At 36.8% G+C, this 24,526-nt stretch overlaps 2 protein-coding genes across 3 annotated transcripts in view; both read right to left on the bottom strand.

Moving 5' to 3' along the window:
- The window catches only part of LOC149218223 (DNA-directed RNA polymerase IV subunit 1-like), a 382,207-nt gene that overhangs the window by 103,772 nt on the left and 253,909 nt on the right, over window positions 1–24,526 (bottom strand). For both annotated transcript variants that reach the window (XM_089383853.1, XM_089383854.1), the window contains exons 16-19: window positions 4,152–4,411; window positions 3,876–4,049; window positions 3,598–3,735; window positions 2,291–2,814 (exon numbers count right to left, since the gene is read on the bottom strand). In XM_089383853.1, the coding sequence (XP_089239979.1) occupies window positions 2,291–2,814; window positions 3,598–3,735; window positions 3,876–4,049; window positions 4,152–4,411 (1,096 nt within the window). The remainder of the gene's footprint in view (window positions 1–2,290; window positions 2,815–3,597; window positions 3,736–3,875; window positions 4,050–4,151; window positions 4,412–24,526) is intronic.
- LOC149218225 (putative methyltransferase At1g29790) lies at window positions 23,064–24,434 on the bottom strand. The gene has a single exon (XM_089383641.1). It carries the CDS (start codon window positions 24,432–24,434, stop codon window positions 23,064–23,066), a length of 1,371 nt encoding a protein of 456 aa, XP_089239767.1.

Here is a 24,526-nt window from a genome sequence, read left to right as displayed (position 1 = left end):
TCCCAGAAAGGATCCAATTTCCTTGGCATGTTTGTTTTTGAACTTTGAAGTTGCAAACTTGAAGTCTTGAATGGTGTTTTGGTGCAGTTGTGAACCTATGGGAAAATAACTTAATAAGTATTAGGATTACAATTTAACATTTACAAAATTACAAGTTACAGATTTACAAATTACAATTTAGTATTTTAATTTTTAATTTTTACATTGATGATTTTACAATGAAAATCCAAGTTACCCGTAACCCAACCTAAAACAACCATTCCAAAGTTCAAAGTTTCAAACACAAATTACCCAACCATTACAAACCCAAGTTACCCAACCAAATGGCAAAACCAATGAAAAATTAAAAAACATAAACAATGTTTAAAAAAATGAAAACAAAAAAAAAAATTGGTTCCCGTAGTCATACCAAGTTACCCAACCCAAAACAATGAAAAAATACAAAAAATTCTTTAAAAACAATGAAAGCAAAAGAAAAATGGTGCCCATACCAAGTTTCCCAACCAAAAACAATGAAAAACATACAAAAACAATGTTTTTAAACAATGAAAACAAACAAAAAACAAAATTAATCCTCATACCATTTCTATGGAGAAATGGGTGGTCTCCTCTTGATTTTCTCCTCTAAGCACTTAGATTTGGCTAAAAACCCTCTTCAACTTGGTCTCCAAGAGCTCCTCCTCCCTCCGCGCGCGACTGTCCAAATGAGTGCATGAAAAACCCAAAAAAATGTAATAAAACCACGCTGCCGCAACCCCCCACAATTTTTTAAGAAAAAATCGCAATTTTTTTGTTTTTATAGCGATTTTTTCGTATAAAAATGCGATTTGATCGGCAAAATGAAAAAAATCGCGATTTTTCATTAAATCGCGATTTTCACAACACTAGTCTAAACACTTTGCAGTAAACCACGACACCCATACTCACTCAACCTAATGCGCTCTAGACTAGGTTATATGGTGCATCCATCCAAGGTTCTATATTCATACAAAACATAGAACAATGAAATTCCATACCAATGTTTACACACCCCTTCCAACAAGAGGCAGATAAAACATTTAAGAAAAATTCAATTGCAACCTAGAGGAAACTTTAAATGCCATAAAGAATAGAGAAAACAATGCACCATCCAGCCCTAATCAGAAAGGGAACCTTGAGAGATTCAGGAATAAATTCCTTGCCCAGGCAATAAGAAACTGTCAGGACCTATACCTGCCTTGTTAGGACAAACTGCCATAGCTGCCTGAAGGTTGTTCAAACCAAAAAACCAGTTGGTCGTGGCTAGGGTTCCACAAGTGTGCTCTCAAACTCCCCATATGAGCTTCAATTAATAAATGTGAATTATATAATTTAACATATTAAATTTTGACATATATATATATATATATACCCATGTGTGTCTCTGTGTGTGTGCAAATTCTAATTGATGTTTTTAGCATGGAATTTTTTTATCGAATTTCAATGCAGGGCATGGTAATGCACAGCTAGTGTTTGTTTGAGTTGTGTATTAGGCATAGAGAACCAATTATCTATTGAAACCAGTGGTTGCTTTGTACATGATCTATGCATGAAAATAGGACATCCATGATTACCACTTGCACTGTTCACTAGATCCAAATCTTTGGGACTTACTTGGAACAGTAATATTATTCAAACATCGCATTTTTCTCTAGTAACATAGTACCATGAGTAGTTATTAACCTATTCCACAAGTGCAGTTGTTCTCTAAGGCCTACAAAGACAATTACATCTAAAGATGTTATGTGTAAGCTTCGATACAAGAAGCAGTGAACAATCCCTCAGTGCTTCTCAAGGGCATCTGTATAATAGTCCTGTTGATTCCTTCTAGTGATTGATGAAACATTTAAAATTAATAAGATTTCCTTCTCTCTTTTCAACCTCACTTTCCTAGAGCTTTTGTTTTTCCAATTTTTTGTGTCAATCATTTGAACTAAAAGACATGAAAGCATGTTACAATGTCAAGTAGTACGATTTGACTTCTACTGCAGCCTAGTACAATGCTTCTTAAACATAGTGGATATGGCCAATTAAATATTGTATAAAAATATTCCAAATATACTAGCATTTGCTACCTGATACGAAAACAAACAGATGCTATATATTATTCTGTACATGGAAGTCCTCGTATGAATTCATTTTGACATTGAATAAAATCAAAGGTGTCATTTTCAATATATTGTACCTTACATTTATGTGTTTCATTTTTACAAGTTTCAAAAATTGAATGGATTATGCAACAAAAATAGATGAATAAAGAATGCATCAGAACCTGTTGTGTAGGATTCCCCGCAAAGAATGAAACAAAATTAATATGGACTTCCATTGCTTCCTCGCTTTGAGAAATTTGGATCTTGTCTTTACTCTTGAAGGTCCATGCTCAGGAAATTGACTTTTGTCTGGTTCCTCTTCACTTGCAACAAAATCACCCTGTGCTTGAGCATCTCCAATATTATATGGCTCAAAGCCTGGTGGGAAGTCTGGTTCAGCTATTTCCTCAACACAATTTTTAACCTGACAGGAACCTTTTGTTTCTCTGCTGTTCATGGAAGGTACATGACTATTCACAATCTTACCCAACTTATTACTGGGAGGAAAACAATATGCTTTGGTTTGAAATTTTTGCATCTCTATATGGGTGAATGCATTGGATGTTTGATCTCCAAATTGAACATTTCCTGTCATGTCTGCATCCTTAAAACTTTCAACTGGGTGTGTGGGACATGCCAGGACTTCTCTGTCTCTTATAACATTCAAAAATTCACAGACATCTACACTCTTAATAGGTTCCTGCTTCTGCTCCACAACATAAAATTAAAAAAAGGTCAAAATGATTGAAAGAGGTAATGGTAAAATTCCTACACAAAGCATTATCTTTCAGTCATTTGCTTACATAGAAAGGAAGAGTGTTCAGAGCATAACTGAAGACAATTCAAGGAAATAAACCATCAGGCATTTTATCTTTAAAATACAAGTTATAAATGGAAACCAATTTAATCATAGGTCAAAGTTGTCACTATAGTCCTTCACTAAATACAATAAAAGAAGTTTATCAAACAAACAAATTATGGGAGGATATTTCTACAACAAATTTAGAGTGTTCATGTGTAGGTATACCTCATAAGTACAAGAAGACAAAAAATAAAACAACATACTCAAGGATAGTGAATCGTTACTGTCAGTCTCAAATGCTGTTGCCAAACAGCAAGAAGATTTGGAAAATCAGGAATCTAAAGCATAAGCTTTTATAAGATGGAAACGACAAAATAAGAATATTTTGCTCTACATAACACACACTTGCTTCCTCCCAGATTTATGTTCTAATATAGATCATCCACAAGAGACCCATAATCTTAAACTAAGATTATTTTCCCTGGCCATCCAGAGAGTCCAGATGCCTTTGCAAATATTGACATCTTTATGTTAAATTTTGCAAAGCAATATTGACATCTTTATGTCAAATTTTGCAAAGCAATATAATTTAACATATTAAATTTTCCAAAGCAATATTATGTTGATATGCCTTATCAAAAAATGCTACCATCATTGCAAAATTTGCAATAAAGCATGAGTCCATACCTTCTCATTTAATATGATATCAAAAGATGTACCAGTTCCAATGGGAGCAACTTTACCCCATACCAAGGAATCCAGAGGTCCTGAAAGATTATCCAAAGTCCCCTTCTTAGCTGCTTCCAAAAAGTGTTTTTTTGGCTTCTGCAAAAATTGTTCTGAATAATGACTAAGATCAACCTTGAAAAATATTTAAAAGGCTCTGAAATCAACAACATAACAAATTATTCAACAAAGAATATAACCAAAACCTCCACACTCTACATGGAGCATATATAACTTACCATAAAGCATGCTTGCATGAAAGGAGCAGAAACAGAACATTGATTTAGATGCTTTCCAAGACCTATGGGTGTTAAACCATAAAATACTCCGGTAACAGAGAGACAGTCTACTATCAGATGCAGATGACTTTTATGTATAGGTTTGTCCATAACTCTAGCAACACCTTCAAGCCTCTGTGTTCACAAAAGTCTTCGTGAAACACATTTTCAGATTTCAAAAAATTGAATAACAAATTTAACATCTTTTGATGAAAAGAAACCAACAGAATTTCTTACATGCAAACAACAATTCCGTGCAGCCTCAATTCCCATGCTATGCCACACTTCATAAATACTTTCTGGACCACTGCGCTGCCAATCAATGAGATCCGTAATTGCCTCACAAGCATTGAGCAGTGTTTTCCATAGTCCTCCTGCCTGAATCCCTTTTGATACAACAGTCACTACAAGCTCCCCCTTTTCTGAATTCTTCATAACTTCACATGCCCAAGAATTTTCTTCCCATTCTATGGTTAATGAGTCAATATTGGGGTGTCCTGAAACAGAGTAGACAGAGTTTGAGCTTACTCTGTATAATAAGTGGCTCAGGAGAATAAACTACAGTCATGAACAGTTATCAAAGAATGGAAATGAAGTGAAGATTTGTTATACTTCTCTAAGGGTTAGTATTCTAAGAATGAAAGTGGCAAAATGACAAGCGGTTTTACATGCTTCTAATAATTAGCATGACAATTAAATTAGTTTAAATATTTTGTCAGCATTCATTCTAGCATAGATTCAATTTTTCCCTGTGCGATGTTTTTCATGATTTGGTTTAGGTACATATTTTGTCATGTCATATTTCCATTTCCACTATTTACTTTAGATGCTATTTCATTTCCTAGATTAGTTATCATTTGATTTTGACTTTAGGTGCCACATTAGAAAGGGATAGGACTCCATTCCGGTTTTTTCCGTCTATTGATGTTGTATTGTAAAACTTTCACGTGACAAATGGAAGATTTAGGTTCTCACATCCTCCTAGGTAGAGCATGTCTCCGAAAGTGGGAGTCGGATGTTACCATGCATGTCAACAAGGGTACTTTAAAATTTCTGCATCATTTATCTTGACAGATTGGGGTTTGAAGCAACAAGTTATACAATTTGTTGTTCGATTCTCCAAAGGCACTGATTGGCAACAGCAGTAGCAATAGCAGAGACTTGGGAAAGATATGGCATGCAAGGTGTTAGTTTGTGTAGCTTGGACAGGTGTTCTAGTCTCAGATTGTGTCTATGAGGCTAGGGAACGCATTTTCTCCAATACCCAGAAAAGGTTTCGCGAGAAAAGACCTTGATTAGATTTAATTAAAAGTTAATTAATTTCCTAACTAACTTAGGGAAATAACCTTAATTAATCAATATTAATTGGGGTAAATCAATTTACCTCTAGAGACTTATGGAAAAGTCACTTGATGTAGTCAAGATAAGCTTAGCAATCGATTGTGATTAGATCATGGTCGTTGATTCATCAATGAGAGATTATAAGAGGAAATCGATGGGCATTTGAGGAGCAATGAAGGAGACACAAAATTGCAATGAGAGCAAAGGCAGAGAGGCAATGTAGGGATACTAGCAGCAAGGTTTCAGCAGAGAATTTGGGTGAAGGTTTTTGGACAGAATTTCCATAGAGATTTCCAATATTCTCAGAGTTAGACAAAGGCTGACTTTATTTGCATAAAAAGGATCGAGAAAGTAGTGTGAATAGCCAGTTTATCCAGTGCAAATTGTTGGAGTAGTAATTCCATTTCCATTTGCAGGAATAACTACCGGAGGAGGTGTGAGTAACTTCAGTGGACATAGGGAGGCAATGTATTTGCCGAAACGAATTTCCAAAAGCATTTCCAATTGCTAGTGTGAGTTGCCGACAAAGGGTGTGAGTTTGTTGGAGTAGGCCAACTTTGTTTTTGCAGAGGAAACTTTGTGTTTCCATATCGATTTGCCAGTTGGTGTAGTGTATAAATTCACCAAAGCTTTGTCAGTATTAAGCAAGCTGTTTATGTACTCTCAAATTGTTGAAGATTAATAATAATAAAACCCTCATCTACTGAACTAATTTTCCCTTCAGGGATTTTCCAGGGACATTTGATCAAAAATATTAGCGTCCATAATTTGTGTGTGCTTAATTTTCTCAGTTTCTGTGGTTTATTTATTTTATGTTAAGTTGCAGTAGCGTTTTATTCAGTGTTTCCCGCAAGTATTTTGTAGAAGACAACTAATCTGAATCAATAGGTGAATAACAACAAGTAAATGCAACAAAATTTAAAATTCCACATGGTATCAAAGTGGATTGGCGGGCATAAGGAATATCCATGCAAAGCACATGAAGAGAAAGCTAAGGGTTTAACCCAGTTCAAATTCTATAGTTATTTCCCTAGTTTATTTGAATTTGCTAAATTTCCAAATTTTCCAGGGATGGCCCCAACAATATTAAGAGATCAGGATAGGTTGGATGGAGCCTCCAAATTTGGCACTTGGAAGGCTATGATGTCATTCTTATTGGACGAGTATGATCTGAAGGAGTTTGCAAAGAACGTTGTTTCCGTACAGACATATCCACAACAGCTGACTACCTACAAGAAAGAGAATGCCAAAGCAAAGAGAATGATTCTTGATGGAGTCAAGGATCATATTGTTCCACATCACGAAGAAACGGACAACGAAGGAAATGTGGGATGCCATCATAAAACTATACTAGGATCCTACAAAAAATAGGAAGTTCATTTTTAGAGAGAGGTTGAGCACCATCAAGTAGAATAAAGGAGAAAAAGTTACATCCTACCTCACCAGAGTTCTACTTACCAAAGATGAGCTAGCTACAATGGGTGATAAGCCCAATGATGAGGAGGTTGTGCGAATAACACTCAATGGATTTTCCAAGGAGTGGAGTGTTTTCGTCCAAGTGATCAACAGAAAAGACAGACTTCTAGATTGGGAATGCCTTTGGAGCAACATTACTGAAGAAGAGCTTAGGCTCAACCTAGTTAGTGGGAATAGAAGCAGTGGCAAGACACCAAAGGTTGTGAGGGAGCAGGAAAAGGGAAAGTGAAGAAGGGTTCCAATAAGGGACCAAGCTCAAAAGGGGACAAGAGTAAGGACCTATCAAAGGTCAAGTGCTATGGCTATCACCAGTTTGGTCATTATGTCAGTGATTGTCCTCTCGGGAAGAAGATGGGCAAGAACAAGTTGTACCTTCAACATATGCAAATGAGCTCTCTAGCAAGATGGATTAGGAGTTCGCATTGATCGCTTGGCTAACTAGCTCAATTTCACAAGGTGTCTGGTACATAAACAATGGAGCGTCATTTCATATGACAGAGTTAAGAGTACTTCTCTAGTTACAAGGAGAAGGACATCGGGTTCTAGATTCAGATGGGGAACAAGCCCAATTACAATCCTATAGCATGAGGGATTGTTCTATTTCAAAGAGAGAACAACAAGCAGATACCTATCCATGATGTGTTGCATGTTCTAGGCTTGGGGTTAAATTCGATCTCTGTATCAGTCCTTCAGGACAGAGGTTACAATGTCATCTTTAGAGGGGCTGCAGTAGTGTTACAGCAAGATTGGAGGTCACCTATAGCAATTGGGGTGAGGAGCATCCAGTTATACAAGTGGAGCAGTCGATTATACAGCTTGCAGATGGACACACCTAAGGCACTAGTTAGCAGCCGCAATCTAAGAGACTAGGGGGAGCTATGGCATAAGGGGATGGGCCATATTCATCATGGAACACTTAGATTGCTTCATGAGACAGTGACACGTGTACCAGAGGTGAGCACAGAGCATGATGATGTATGCAGCGGATGTGTGTTGGGATAGTTTGTGAAAGCATATTTTCCAAGGAATGATAGTAGATTGCAAGGGATTCTAGACCTTGTGCATTCAAACATATGTGGGCCAATGTCTACGAAGTCTCTCAGAGGCAATGAGTACTTTTGTACCTTTATCGACAATTTCTCCAGGAAGCCCTGGATCTATTTCTTGAAGACCAAGGATGAGGTATTCAGTCACTTCCAGGAGTTTGAGGCTCTAGTGGAGAATGTAAGAGGCAGAAAGATCCGGAACAGAGAAGGAAATTTCCACTGAGATTTCAAGTATTCTCAATCATATAAAGGCTGAATTTTTCTGTAGAAATAGGGTCGAGCAAACGGTGTGAATTGTTGATTTAACCAGTGCAAATTGCTGGAGAAGGAATTCCATTTTAAGTTGTCGGAATAATTACCAGAGGAGGTGTGAGTAGCTTTAGTGGACATAGGGAGGTAATATATTTGTCGAAATAAATTTCCGAAAGCATTTTCAGTTTCTGATATGAGTTGTAGGCAGAGGGTGTGAGTTCGCTAGAGGAGGTCGAGTTTGTTTTTGCAGAGGAAAATGTGTTTCGAGATCAATTTTCCAATTGTAGTAGTGGAGAAACTTACCAAAGCTTTGCTCTTTGGGGTTATTTCTAGGGACTTTTGTCTGAAAATATTAGTGTCCATAATTTGTGTGTGTGCATAATTTACTCCGTCCTTGTGGTTTATTTATTTTTTGTGAAGTTGCAGTAGTGTTTTATTTAGTGTTTGTTGCAAGTATTTTGCAGAAGACATAATCTAAATTGTTGGTGAATAATAACTGGTAATTGCAACAGAATTTAAAATTCAATAGGAGGATGGGACACTTACATCATGGAGCACTCAAGTTGCTCAAGAAGACCATGACAGGGTTTCCATAATTGAGCTCAAAACATGACGAAGTGTGCAAAGAGTGTGTGCATGGGAAATTTGTGAAAGCAGCATTCTCAAGGAGTGACAGAAGAGCCAATGGTGTGCTTTGGTTGATACCCTCAACTATATGTGGCTCATAGTCTACTAGATTTCTTAAAGGTTATGAATATTTCATAACCTTCATCGATTACTTCTCCTAGAAAACTTGGATCTATTTCTTGAAGACGAAGGACGAGGTCTTCAATCGCTTCCAAGAGTTTAATGCTCTTGTGGAGAACATGACAAGTAAAAAGATCAAGGTGCTTCGAACAAACAATGTAGGCGAGTACACAAATAAGGACTTCACAAGGTTCTATGCAAAGGAGGGCACCAAGAGAGAGTGGATAGCTCCATACAACCCATAGTAGAATGATATGCCTAAGTTTCTATGGGCAGAGGCACACAGAACAACAGTCTACATTCAAAATAGGGTTCCTCATAAAGCGTTGGGGAAGATGACACGAGAAGAAACTTTTATAAGGAAGAAGCTAGAGGTTGGACACTTCAAAATATCTAGCAAAATCGCTTATTTTCACATGCCAAATGATAAATGCACCAAATTGGATCAGACTATAGAGAAGGGCTATTTTGTTGGCTATAGCGAAACTTCCAAGGCATACAAGATCTATATTCCTATAAGCAAGAGGATCATTGTGAGACAATATGTCAAGTTCCAAGAGGAAAAAGCCTTCAGAAGATCTCGCGAGTTGCCAGCAAATGATCAGAGTGTGCCAGCAGAATCTCCAAGGGTTGAGCAACAACTACAAGGACAACAGAGCACAAGTACAATTACCAATACAAGCACTAGCTTAGGTGCAAGAGGTCTAGTGAGTTCTCAACAGTAAATAGGGGCAAGATGACGAGCATGAAGCTCCAACCACCATCAGCGGAAGAAGAAAGAACAAGGTACTTTAGACATTGAAGGATGTGCAGGAGTTCGTGGGAGCTCCTAGGGCGAGCACCAAAGAGTGCAGAAAACCAGACAGGTACAAGGCGTTGGTGAAAGAGGTCATTGAAAAAGAGCCTTCCAGTTATTAGGAAGTTGCACAAGGCGTGGTAGGATGCAATGGTTGAGGAGTACAAATCGATCATAATCAATGATGTATGGGAGCTCGTGCCTAGACCAATGGACATGTTAGTAGTTGGCTCTCGATGCATCTGCAAGATCAAGTATGTTGCAAATGGACACATCGATAAATATAAGGCTAAGTTCGTGGCCAAGAGGTATGCGCAGAAGGAAGGCATACACTATGAGGAGACTTTCACACCATTGGCCAGATACACTTCTATTAGGGTCGTGATCTCATTACCAGCACAGATGGGATGGCAGATTCACTTGATGGATGTCAAGACAACTTTCTTGAACCGGGTGATTGAAGAGGAGGTGTATATCAAACATCTAGAAGTATTTGAGACGCAATGGAGAGATACACATGTATGCAGGTTAAAGAGGGCACTATACGGACTCAAAAAAGATCCTAGAATATAGAATGGTTGGATCGACAACTACTTGCAGCAAATGGGCTTCATGAAGAGCAAAGGTAGATTCTAAACTCTACTATTTTATGGTAGGAGGTGAGCCGCTCATTTTCGTACTTTATGTGAATGATCTATTCGTGACAGGGTCATCATGGCTCATAGAGGATTGCAAGAGGGACTTGCCAGTTAAGTTTGAGATGAAGCAAATGAGGCTGATGCATTATTTCCTGAGACTAGAGGTATGGAAGACAGATGGGGAGATCCTTCTTGTGCAAGGGAGATATACCATGGAGATCCTGAAGAGATTCAGGATGCAGGACTGTAGACCCATGTCTACACCTATGATTACCAACTAGAGGAAGATAGACAGATCAGAGAATGCAACAGCGGACATAACCTTATATAGGCAGCTCATTGGATCTCTCACGTATTTGGTCAACACAAGGCCAAACATTTGTTTCGCCATCAAAACTCGCATTCAATTCATGGTGGAGTCGAAGAGAGTGCATTGGAAAACAATGAAACATGTATTAAGGTATCTACGAGGTACAGTCGAGTATGGGATGAGATATGCACGAGGTAATGGTGTCAGTTTGACGGGATATACAGATGCAGACTAGGCAAGCAGTTCAGTGGATCAGAAAAGTACCTCAGGGTGGTCCTTCATTATTGGATCAGGGGTTGTCTCTTGGTGCAGCAGGAAGCAAAATTCCACGACACTGAGTTCTACAAAGGCAAAATACATGGTAGCAAGCATGGAAACATGCAAAGATGTAGGAATTTACAGGGTAAGTTCCTCAGATATAACACCAAAGGACACTGCTCACAAATAGATCACAGATCAATACACCAAGATTCTTGACGTGGTTACAACCCTCAAAGAGGGAAACAGTGCACGACCTGAGCCAATGCAGCCACTTCAGGCAATTTATTAATGTGAAAGAAAGAAAATTTACATAAGCTTCTCTCATGAACGGTCACCTTACAAATGACCCTCCATGCTATTTAAATAGAGATCATGGACCAATCGGATGTTAAGCCACTAATAAAGTGTCGATAATACCGAGGAGAGAATGAACCGTCAGATCACTTAATGTCTAGAACATATTGTGACAGTCAGATTGTACATACAAAAGTACATACTAATGAAACACTTTACCTAACCATACACTAGACCAAGTTACACTTAATCATTTCCTATGTGTCGGAATATCCTAACATCCCCCCTTAAGAATAACTTGGGATAGGATTGAAGGATGTACAAAGATGACACAATAGGAGAAGGAATGAGGTATTAGAGCCTATCCCCCCTTAGTGACAACTTCCTGAACTCCAACCATAAATCGAAGTTTAGTAAACTTCGCCTCTGTGAGAGCCTTTGTAAAGATGTCTGCAACTTGATCATTGGTTGAACAATAGTGCACTTCAAGAACATGGTCATGAATGAGCTCTCTGATGAAGTGCATGTGTAGTTCAATGTGTTTGTTGCGCTGATGTTGGATTGGATCTTTGCATAGTTGAATGGCACTTTGATTATCGCACCAAAGTGTAGTCGGATGTTGCTCCTGAAAACCAAACTCTAACAAGATTTGATGAAACCACATGGCTTCCTTACTAGCTTTAACAGCGCCACGATACTCTGCTTCTACTGAAGAAAGAGAAATGGCACTTTATTTCTTGCAATCCCATGTAATAGGTCCAGAACCAAGAGTGAAGATATAACCTGCAATAGATTTGCGACTATTAGGGTCACCAGCGCAATCAGAATCAGTGAAACCAACCAATAGAGGAGATGCTTCTGCACTGTAAGGAATCCCAAACTGAACTGTACCTCGAACATAACGAAGTATTCTTTTCACTGCTTTCAAATGACTTTCATGTGGGTTTTGCATAAACTGAGCAACAAGGCCAACAACAAAGGAAAGGTCAGGACGAGTATGGGTCAGATATAAAAGTTTTCCAACAAGCTAATGGTATAAGGTTGCATCAACTTCAGGGGAAGTACAAGTGACTAAAAATTTGGCTCCAGACTGAAAGGGAGAAGGGGTTGGCTTACAATCTTCCATGTGAAAGTGGCATAGAAGATCACAAGCATACTTGGACTAGGAAAAGGAAATACCTTCTCTAGATTACAAGACTTGAAGACCAAGAAAATAATGCAAGTGTCCTAAGTCTGTCATTTCAAACTGCTTTTTAAGGCTAGACTTCACATGGTTTATAAGGTTGGGATCACTACCAGTAAGGACAAGATCATCAACATAAAGAACAAGAATGATAAAAGACTGACCCACTTTCTTAGTGTAGACAATATTGTCAGAATGACACCTAGAAAAGCCAGTATCTAAAAGAAATCTATCCATTTTGGCATACCAAACCCGACGGGCTTGGTTGAGACCATAAAGGGATTTCTTAAGCCGGCATACAAGGCTGGAGTCTGTTTGTATAAAGCTAGGAGGTCGTTCCATATAGATTTCTTCATGCAAGAAGGTGGATTTAACATCCATCTGATGAACTTCCCATCTGAAAGAGACAGCAAGGGAAAGAACAAGGTGGATAGAGTTCATTTTGGCAACAGGGGAGAAGGTTTCAGTATAGTCAATGCCTTCAACTTGTGAAAAACCCTTAGCAGTAAGAAGAGCTTTATTTATGTTTATCAACTTTTCCATCTAATCCAAACTTGGTTCTGTAAACCCATTTGCATCTAATAAGTTGTTGTCACTTTGGAAGAGGAACAAGGTCCCATGTATCATTTTGTTGAATTGATTTTTCATTTGAGACTGAAATTGTTTAGGACCCTTGTTTGGTTTAGGACCATTCTTTTTAGGATGTTGCTTCTTAGGATTCTTTGAATTTGGTTGCTGCTGGGATGCTAAGGCTTTCTTAGAAGAATTTCTAGTATTAAGAAAACCAAAATGTAAGAGTTTTTCTTGTTCTCTTATTAAAGAATCAAAAAAGGCATCAAAAGAGGGGGACTTGTAGTCTTGTCTTTGAGAAATAAAGGCTTATCTAATAGAATGGAAGGTGGAAAGAAACACAAAGTAGGTTGGTCGTAACTTAGTAAGAATGGAATAGATAAGGCTACCATCTTCTTTCTTAACCTTAACACCTACTAAGAGAAGTCTAAGGGTCTTGAACTTGGACAAAAAAATTTCAATAGAAGAAAAAATTACTGGGGTCCAACGTAAGCAACTTGAAATTTTCAAGTTGATGAGCTCTAATTTCATTTTTAATTCAAAAAACTTCATTGAGTTGTTTCATTGCTTCATCGGGGGTATCAATTTCTGCAATACGGAATCTAAGGTTTGGAGAAATAGACATCCCTATCAACCCACGTGCTTGATCTTAATTATTTTCCCATTTCGCTTGCTTATCTTCATCTTTAGATTTAGAATCTTGCCCTGAGGCTATTCTGTAAAGACCTTTACTTCTAAGTAAATCCACAAGGTAGGATAGCCATCGAAAATAGTTGGTGTTGTCAAGAATAACTAGGCATGGACTTTCCATTTTAAAATAGACTGAAGCTGTAGATGTTGAAACTAAGTGTTCCAATGGAAAGATCTCGAAAAATTAAGCCGATTCAAAAAAAGGGCTCTGAAAATAGCTTCCGGATGAAAAAGTTGCAGCTCTTTGAAGAAAAGTTGTTCAATATGCCAACAAACTACGTGAATGTTGGGAAATGAATTATAATGTTATTTTAAAAAAAATTCCCCTCTTTCCAAAGTTAATCTAATTAGCTCACTTTAAAAAAAAGATTGCTTTATGTGACCCACTTTTATTCATAAGTGAAAGTCAGTTTTACAATGGTACTTTATGAACTATCCACTAAATTGTAACTCAAATAAACGATAAAGAGACTCTAGAATTATAAGTGACTCACTTTTTATAATGGGTGAGAACACTTTTACATAAAGTAAATTTAAAACATAAGTTACAAGTGTTTTTTGAAAAAGTAATTCGACAAAAAGAAATACTTGAACCTAAGATCTCTGTTCTCATAAAGTAACTTTAGACCAAGTGAGCTAGTTTAAAAATTTAGTGCGTGCTTACTTGAAAAACCCATTTTTTCCTACAAAACAAAAAAACACACAAACCAAAAGAAACATGCAAAAGTAATGCAAGCCTTACGGCTTAAAATTAGATTTGGCCCGAAACTATATATTTTCCTCAATGTTTCTGGTTTTCCGAGATCACATTAAGACGCGGCGGAAAAGAGCATACGCATGAGAAAAACCCTTTCTTTATGTTTTTGATTTGCTCAAATCGCATAATGTCGCGAGGCAAAGAGCATACACAGAAATGAAAGGTATAGATCCAATAATAAAAATAGAGAGATAAATAAAACGAAATAAACAGAGAAATAAATAACTAAAATAGTAAATAAAGATTGTACACCTCCAAGTCTTAAAAATGACGTACGTAGCTAGGGCTACCAGAAACCTTTTCGCATGAAACAAAAGGGGTTCCTCAATGGAACAGATGCTCCTAAAACAATAGAGCAGTCCTCTCGGACCAAAAGCAGTCAGAAGCAGTAGATCTAGGAAACGATATCCCGATGCAGTTGTACCAGCTTCGGATTTCGATCACCAACGGATGCGACCCTCGAATAGCTCTGATACCATGTAGGAATTTACAAGGTAAGTTCCTCAGAAAGAACACGAAAGGACACCGCTCACAAACAAATTGCAGATCAATACACCAATATATTCTTAACGTGGTTAAAACCCTCAAAGAGGGAAACAGTGATCGAGTGTTAAGCCACAGATCAAGTGTCGGTAATACCGAGCAGAGAATGAATCGTCGGATTACTTCATGTTTAGAACATATCGTGATCGTCGGATTGTAAGTTACAAAATGTACATACTAAAGAAACACACTTTACCTAACTATACACTAAACCAAGTTATACTTAATTATTTCCTATGTGTTGGAATATCCTAACAGAAGATATTTGGCTTCGGAAGTGTTGACGGTGCTGGATGCCGCCAACATGTAAGGGGATCTCTCGAATATGAGGTCACAATCAGACCTCACACCGTTTACTGTAGAAGTCCCATCCAGCTATATGGTCCAACCACCATTGCAAAGGTTTCAAAGATGTGTTGTGGTTACAAAACATACACAAGAGATCACAACACCTCTTTGGGTAGCAAGTATGTAAGCTTTGTGTGACACCAAATGTAAGATGCATAGGGAACTTCCACAACTGGTAAAAGGGAAATGAGCCTCCGGTTAGGGAAGTAATAGTACTAACCTAAGGGGGACCCAGGAACAAAGAGAAAGGCTTGTTGATTACCTGCAGATTAGTCCACACGATAAACAACAATCATGAAAACATAACAACACCTATTCAAATATACTCATATCTAAGCAAAGAATTAGTTCATTAGTCTTAGTATGTAATTAAACTAACATATACCACAAACATAACAAGAATAGTCCTACTACATCCATGATACATGCATGAAGAAGTGTTGGCTCATAGAGCTTCTGATTATAAATGAAAGATCCCAAGTACACTGCTCCATAGATGAAACACTAGATCCAATAGTGTAACATGAAGCCACAATTTGCTTCTCCAAAAAAAGATCCATCTCCAATGTACTACAAGAGAATCCAAGGCAATACTCGAAGAATTCAAGCCTTTTGCTTGAGTTATGAGGATTTATTTATAACAAATGACAATGACCTTTGAGCTTCCTCATGACTCTTCAACTCCTATGACTTTTCATATTCTATACATGACTTTTTACATTCCATATGTGGCTTTTCACATTCCACGTGTCTCTTGGACTTCATTACATACAACTTATTACAAAAGAAAAATTACATATAAGATGGTGGCTATATGAGACAAAATTGATAATAGGACAAAATATTATCAAATGGACAAGTCATTTGCTTCCTCATGGAGCTCATTGGTGATGTATGTATGCCATGCTCTGAAATCCGTAGAGATTGTTAATTTTCGTAACATCAAATGTGTTACAAGCATGAAATTTGGGGGAGGCTAGAATACATGGGATCTCCAAAACCCAGAAATCGTGTTTTGGAAATTCCTCCTAAAAATGACTTAATTAGATTATTAACCAGTTATTACATATTTCCTAAGTCTAAACTTAGGGAATATGGTTAATTAATCAATATTAATTGAGATAAGGTGAGAATCATCTAGAAACTCACATAGATTGATCCAGAGATAATCCTAGCCATTGATTAAGTTTTAATCTTGGTCGTTAGTGCTCCAACGGTGGATTATAAGAGGAGATCGATGTGGTGATGGAGAACACACTAGTGCAGATACTCAGTTGCCCAGGCAGTTTGATTTTCTCAGTAGTAGTAGCTCAGCAGAGAAAATAGAGCCAGAGGGTGAGTAGCAAATGGAAGAGGAGGGTAGCAACATTTTGGAAGGAAGGTTTCTAGTTCCTAGAAGAGGCAAACGAAGGAAGGTCGAAATTCTCATAGGGTCAACGTAAGCTCTGCGTAGAGGGTGACGCAGGAGGCTCAATGCACAGGCTAGGCAGGCAATTTTGTCAGTAGAAATTAGCTGTGCGGAGAGAGAAAATTGTCACGATAATTTTGCCAGTATTTTCCTCAGATTAGATTGCCAGTTGGGCATCTAAGTTATTGTCCTCATAATTGTTGATGAAGAATAATAATAAAACCCTCATATGCTACACCAGTTTTCCCACATTGAGTTTTTCCGGGGACAATTGTCAAAAAATAACGTGTCAAAATTCTTGTGTGTTTGCTAGAATTTCTTAGTTTTCAGTATTTTATTTTCCGCGGTATTTTTATGGTGAAAATTGCAGTTATTTTATTCGTTTTTGTCGTAGCAAATAAACTGCATAATTAGATTTTCAGTTAGAAGAATAATTTTCAGTTGCTACAATAGATAAAAATTTCACATGGTATCAGAGTGCAGTTGATGAGTCGGAGAGCTCAGAAGCGAAAAGAAGGAATTTTCACTGCTCAATAAGGGCAGCAGGCTGAAATTCCCAAGGGTAGTCCAATCTTTTTGCCAGAAGATCAAATTGCATGAGGAAATTCGATATTTCTAAGAGAGGCAGAAAAATTCGATCCTTCCAGATCAAGTGATTCCAGAGGCAAAGGGAGCAGCTCATATTTTTGTTGGGCAGATCTCTAGCTGGACACAAAGGGTTTTGCAATAGTTCGCTAGTGCAGAATCAGTGTCGAGTGAAAGAGGAATAACACACTATAAATGCTTCAGCATAACAATGGACAGAAGCAACATTCAGGACACTTCAAATTTGTCTTCCAGATTTCTAAGGTTTCTAAGTACGGAAAATTAGGAAATCAATTCTAATTTTGCAGACAGTGAAATTTACGAAAATACCTGTTTGTTTTTTTTTTTGAATTTGATGTCGTTGTCGATCTGTCCTCGTTCCCAATTTTGTTGTTGTTATCAAATGACCAAAACCTCTCAGCCAAATTGAGCATAATCCTTGGTACCCAGCTCCAAAATACTTTGCAATCGAAGTACTCTGGCCCCCGTGCCCAAAAGTTTCAAGAACAATTGCTCAAATCTCCAATTTTCAATTCCAATCTCTCAGTTCAGCGATTCAATATTTTGTTCCCAATTTCCTTCTCGTTTCTTTCCCCCCTCCCCTTTTGTCTGTGTGCTTGGATAAATACTCGTTCTCAAATGGTCGTCGCCTTCTTCAATTGCCCTTATCCAAATTTTTATTCATTAGTCATCTGTTACGTGTTGCCTCAAGGTATTGTACGCTAATATAAAGTGGATGATGAGTTTTAACTTTTAATTTATTTTATTAGAATTATAACATTTAACAAAATGAATCTTAATACATAACTTTATTTTATAATTTTTAGAATAAATGAATAGTTGTCAAATGCTTGATATATATAAAGTGAATATTTAAAAATAATTATTTGTACATATTTACATTAAGGGGATTGAAAGTGTTAATTTTATTTAATAACTTTATAATCACGAAATATTTAATATGCATATTTTGGGAGTGTTGAATTTTTATGTAATACTTTCCTTCTTAATTAATTTAGGTATTTGAATAATTATTTAATAAGTATACTAGTGCAAGGCATGCGATGTATGCATATGTAGTTTTCATATGCATACATCATATACATGCCAATAGCCTTTTGCCTAAGAACCGAAATGGGTCAATACATACTCCCTTCATTCAGAAAACTTCGTCCCAAAGTTAGATTTTATATAATGTATCAGTAATTTCTTTAGTGACTAGTGTGATTATATAAGATTGTGTTGTGTGATTGAGTTTTTATTTATAATTGTGAGGTTACTTTAAAATTTATATTTTTTGAATACTTATTCATGGGTTTATAATTTTAATAGTTAAGCTCGACCCCAACCAAGCTCCCAAACTATTCTAGAATCATCCTATCCTACCTAATCTCTATCGTTCTCATCTTATCCATCCTCTACTAGAATATGCAGCCAAACTGAGCACAATCCTTGGTACCCAGCTCCAAAATACTTTGCAATCGAATTACTCTGGCCCCCGTGCCCAAAAGTTTCAAGAACAATTGCTCAGATCTCCAATTTTCAATTCCAATCTCTCAGTTCAGCGATTCAATATTTTGTTCCCAATTTCCTTCTCGTTTCTTTCCCCCCTCCCCTTCTGTCTTTGTGTGCTTGGATAAATACTCGTTCTCAAGCGGTCGCTGCCTTCTTCAATTGCCCTTATCCAAATTTTTATTCATTAGTCATCTGTTACGTGTTGCCTCAAGGTATTGTATGCTAATATAAAGTGGATGATGAGTTATAACTTTTAATTTATTTTATTAGAGTTATAACATTTAACAAAATGAGTCTTAATACATAACTTTATTTTTTTTAGAATAAATGAATAGTTGTCAAATGCTTGATATATATAAAGTGAATATTTAAAAATAATTATTTGTACATATTTATAGTAAAGGGATTTAAAGTGTTAATTTTATTTAATAACTTTATAGTCACGAAATATTTAATATGTATCTTTTGGGAGTGTCGAATTTTTAGGTAATACTTCCCTTCTTAATTAATTTAGGTATTTGAATAATTATTTAATAAGTATACTGGTGCAAGGCATGCGATGTATGCATATGTAGCTTTCATATGCATACATCATATACATGCCAATAGCCTTTTGCCTAAGAACCGAAATGGGTCATTACATACTCCCTTCTTTCAGAAAACTTCGTCCCGAAGTTAGATTTTATATAATGTATCAGTAATTTCTTTAGTGACTAGTGTGATTATATAAAGATTGTGTTGTGTGATTGAGTTTTTATTTATAATTGTGAGGTTACTTTAAAATTTATATTTTGAATACTTATTCATGGGTTTATATTTTAATAGTTAAGCTCGGCCCCAACCAAGCTCCCAAACTATTCTAGAATCATCCTATTCTACCTAATCTCTTTCGTTCTCATCTTATCCGTCCTCTACTAGAATATGCTATGGCGTCAGTTATATTGATCTAATCATTCATAGACTTTAAGGATGACAGTGCTGACTATATCGACCTGACTTCTCAGTAGGCATATGGCAGTCGTCATCACACGTCTAGGGGAGCGTCACCCGCACAGTCCTCCCATGACTCCAGGTTTTGAAGGATAAACAGTGGGAAATACCTTCACCCCTTCCACTGGGATCAGGGTTATCACCCTATCATGGAACTTTATTGAGCCTCAATTCTTCTTGAAACTTTTGTCATCACGTGGTCGTTTTGGTAACGATGTTATCTGCAACGTAAACACTTGTCCACACATCATAAAATATGCATCAATATATTCACAATAAACAGTTTCTATATAATTTACACATGTTGTTATCTACGATATAACATACTGGGCCATATCCAGCTCGTGTTATTAGCTTTCATATTAAAATGTAATCATTCTTTTATTTCTATCTCATCAATCATAACAATATGCATAAATGAAACAAAATTTATAGATATCTTAATTCATAACATAATTCATGATTTAGATTTTATAGCGAGTTTCATATTGATATTTATATTCAAGTATTGTTAATTAAATAACATATTTCATATTGGTATCCATGTACCAATAGAATTAAACAATAACATATATAATGTTACAGTAACATAAAATTTCATTTCAAAACAGTTTCAAGTATCTGATTTAAAGTAAAGTAAATATATACAAAATAAGGTTTCTAATTATAGAAAATTAGGAAATCACTTCTAATTTTGCAGACAGTGAAATTTAGGAATATACCTGTTTTTTTTTTAATTTGATGTAAATGTCAGGCTGTTCTCATTCCCAATTTCGCTCTTGTTATCAAATGATGAAAACCTCCCAGCGAAATTGGACACAATCCTTGGTACCCAGCTCCAAAATACTTCGCAATCGAAGTACTCTGTGTTGAAGAATCAAGGGCAATTATGTATAGTAGGATTCTTCTAGACTCTATAACAATTTGTGAAGCACTTTTACAATTTATCTTGTTAGCTTAATCTTATTTTCTTCTTATTAATGCATGTGTGTTTACTTCATCAAATTGCTACCAAAACACAAGAACAAGAACACAAGATGTTGGCTCCCTGCCAAGGCAAAACCTCTCTCTCCTAGAGAGGAAAACCCTTTCGTAAGTTTCTCTTATTGAAGCTTCTTATTGATCAATGCCAAACCCTAGACCCTTGACAATAATATCCTCCAAGCACAAGTCAAGTCCTTCCTCCTTCCTGCACTACATTCCTCAACACTTCATCCTCCTTCTTTCAGCACTTCGTTCTTCTTACAACTATTGATAGTCCTTGTTGCACTTGCTCTAGAAGAGACACTTATCCTTGATCTTTAGTGAGACCCTTTACTTGTGATGATCCCTTCCTTCCTCTTGACCAACCGAGCTCCTTCTTCAAGGTGTGGTTGTAGGCTTGATACGACTATCCTGTAGCCCTAAATTCTCGCACGTGTGGGAGGTTTCCTTGAGTATTGGGTTCCTTTCTTCTTCGATTGAGAGAGTCTCTTCTTCACTCTAGTGGGAGGCCTTATAGGCCTAAGTTTCAAGCCCAAACAATGAGAAGTATGACACTATTACGTTGTTGTTGTTATGACCACAAAGATGCCTCCTTTTCTCGCATGTATGACTGTGTTTTACCCTAGAAACAATCCTCCAACCTTCAGTGATGACTTCTCCTTCTTTGCTGCACTAGACACTCCTTATACTTGTCCTCTTTCACCCTTTTCTCTGTCTTCCTTGCTCATTGATTTCAGAGGTGGATTGCTTGTCGTTTGAGGGAGTGGACAGCCTCTATATATAGAGGATTCTCCCTCCTTCAGGCCGACTTGAGGCCACCATGATGACTGTAGGCCGACTTGAGTTTCCTTCATCATTTTTGCTCCTTTGATGATGTTGTTGCATGGAGAGGACTTGTCTTTGCTTGGAGGGATATTCTTTGACTCTTATACAAATATGTACATGGTGTAACATACCCTTGAGGGTTTTTAAAAAAAAATTTGACTCCTTGACTGACCTATAGCACTTTATCATGTGCTAGACCTATTTCAATGAGCAAGAAACTCATTGATAAATATTACAAAAATAATATTTAGTTTCTTGAATAAATACAAATATCAAAAGTACATTTATGAAGACTGAACCTAGTTACACTTTCTTCAACACTCTGGCCCCCGTGCCCAAAATGTTTCAAGAACAATTGCTCAGACCTACAATTTTCAATTCCAATCTCTCAGCTCAGCAATTCAATCTTTAGTTCCCAATTTCCTTCTTTGTTCTTCCCCCCCTTCTGTCTTTGTGTGCTTGGATAAATACTCATTCTCAGGCGATCGTCGCCTTCTTCCACTGCCCTTATCCAATTTGTATTCATTAGTCAAATGTTACGTGTTGCCTCAAGGTATTATATGCTAATATAAAGTGGATGATGAGTTTTAACTTTTAATTTATTTTATTAGAATTATAACATTTTAAAAAATGAGTCTTAATACATAAATTTAATTTTTTTTTAGAATAGATGAATAGTTGTCAAAAGCTTGTGATATATAAAATCAATATTTAAAAATAATTAATTGTACATATTTACATTAAGGGAATAAAAGTGTTCATTTTATTTAATAACTTTATAATCATGAAATATTTAATATGTATCTTTTGGGAGTGTCGAATTTTTAGGTAATACCTCCCTTCTTAATTAATTTAGGTATTTGAATAATTATTTAATAAGTATACTAATGCAAGACATGTGATGTATGCATATGTGGCTATCATATGCATACATCGTATACTTGCTAATACCCTTTTGCCTAAGAACCGAAATGGGTCATTACAAGATTGGAGGATGAATTTGATTTCTTATCAGGATCAGCTTCACAGGGTGTCTGGTATATAGACGGTGGAGCATCAGCTCACATGACAGTGGTTGGAGAATATTTTTCCAGCTACAAGGAGGAGTAGATGGACTTCTAGATTACTATGGGAAAGACGACGAAATGTACTGCATTAGGGAGGGGTACCATATGTTTTCAGAGGGAATCAGGAGCAAGCACAAGCACTACAGACATATTTGCGTGCCAGGATAGGGTATGAACCTAATTTCATTACCCCAGTTATAAGATAAGGGGTATGAAAACATAACAACACCTATTCAACTATACTCATATCTAAGCAAACAATTAGTTCATTAGTCTTAGTATATAATTAAACTAACATATACCACAAACATAACAAGAACAGTCCTACTACATCCATGATACATGCATGAAGAAGTGTTGGCTCATAGCAATGTTTTTAAAACCGGAACCGGTGACCGGACCGGTCCACCTAATGAACCGGTTTACCGACCGGAACCGGTCTAACCGGGACTGGTTTGGTCTAAACGAACCGGTTTTTAAAAAATACATTAAATAATTAATTTTTAATGAAACAAAACTATTTTTAAGATGTAAAACCATGATAACCATCCAAATCACTTCTGGTGCAGAAAAAGCTGTCGATCCATAGAAATCCTCCAGGCCTCAAAACTCTATCCCAGTCGAAGATGACATAGTCCAAGAATTGTAGATCTATCCAACCATCCAGAAACCGCGTAGTATGGATGAGATCCAATGTGTTGTCAAAGAAGGGTAACCTCTGATTGATTGCTAGATAAAGAGGAACAAGTCCTCTAAGAGCAATTGTCTCACTGAAAGGAGCACCAAGATTGATAGTAGCTGAAACAATTGTTACATTAAACTCTCTCATTCTAGCTGCAAATGTCCCAGTTCCGATACTGAAATCCAACCCAATACGTATCTCCCCAGGTTTAATGCTCAGAACATCAGCAATAAGAAAATCTGGATTGTTGGAAGAGTTTTGAACTTGCATCCATCTGGGAAATTCATGACTAGTAAGGTTAAAGCATTCAGAACATTTGAAAAATCCTTTGCGAGACCTATTGTTTGCTAAACATGTGAAATTCTTGCACTGGTAATGACTCCAACGAACATTCCTATCATCCGGGAGCTTCCAAAGGGATTCATTGATGGGAAATGGTTTCTGGTAATACTTAGGAGCTCTTGCAAAACATCTTCTTCTTGGTAAAGGATCACATCCATGAACCATTAATTTTTGAGCTATATTCCAGTCATCTTTACAGTAGTCACCAATATCATAGCCCATGTATTCTTCAAGTTCTTCTTTCATGGAAAAGCAAGCATGACCAATGCTTGGGAACGTTCCATTTGCTCCAAGAAAATTCTTCTTACCCAATCTGTTTTCCTTTACTGTAATATACTTGCGAACTTCTTCTATAAAGAAGAAATCTGCCAGTGGATTGGCTTTCTCATCAGTGGAAGTTCCAGCTACTTCCATTGGATCTTTAAGCTGAGTATTGATATCTGCGTTTTCAGGTACCAAATGCACCCCAGGAAGTCTTATTTGATCTAGGAAAATTTTAATAAAATCCACAGGGACAAGAATTTCTGCAAGAACTGTGCTGAATTTCAAACGCTCTGATTCAACTGTCTTTGGGCCTTCGGATCCTTCGCCATGCATCTCCTCTAAGGATTTTTCTATCATATTCTGAATTCCCTCTACTTTTATCTTCATGTCTTGGAGTTTGGAAAAGAGTTCTGCAGATGTAACATTTGGATATTCTTTATGGATGTAAAAGTGTTTGCAGTTGTTTGCATCATTCACAAAGAAACCTGAAGAGTAGAGTTTCACTAAGCTCGTCAAACTGAGAACTACTAGCACTCCTAATAGCAATTGAAGACCAGATACCACCTTGGTCAATTTCCCTCTTTGAAAACAAGTTAATCTCTGCATTTTTTCTCTGGGTTAAATATTGATCCACACACAGAGGAATTCAGTGGACCTTCTCAATTCTCCTTATGATATTGCTGTCAATTAAACGTCTG

Source organism: Pinus tabuliformis, chromosome Q (assembly GCF_031772625.1).
Source record: "Pinus tabuliformis cultivar Carrire ecotype Pingquan chromosome Q, CPIR1, whole genome shotgun sequence".
NCBI classification, from domain to species: domain Eukaryota; kingdom Viridiplantae; phylum Streptophyta; class Pinopsida; order Pinales; family Pinaceae; genus Pinus; species Pinus tabuliformis.
The sequence above is the reverse complement of the archived record's forward strand: the minus strand, read 5'-3'. Positions and strand labels throughout refer to the sequence as shown.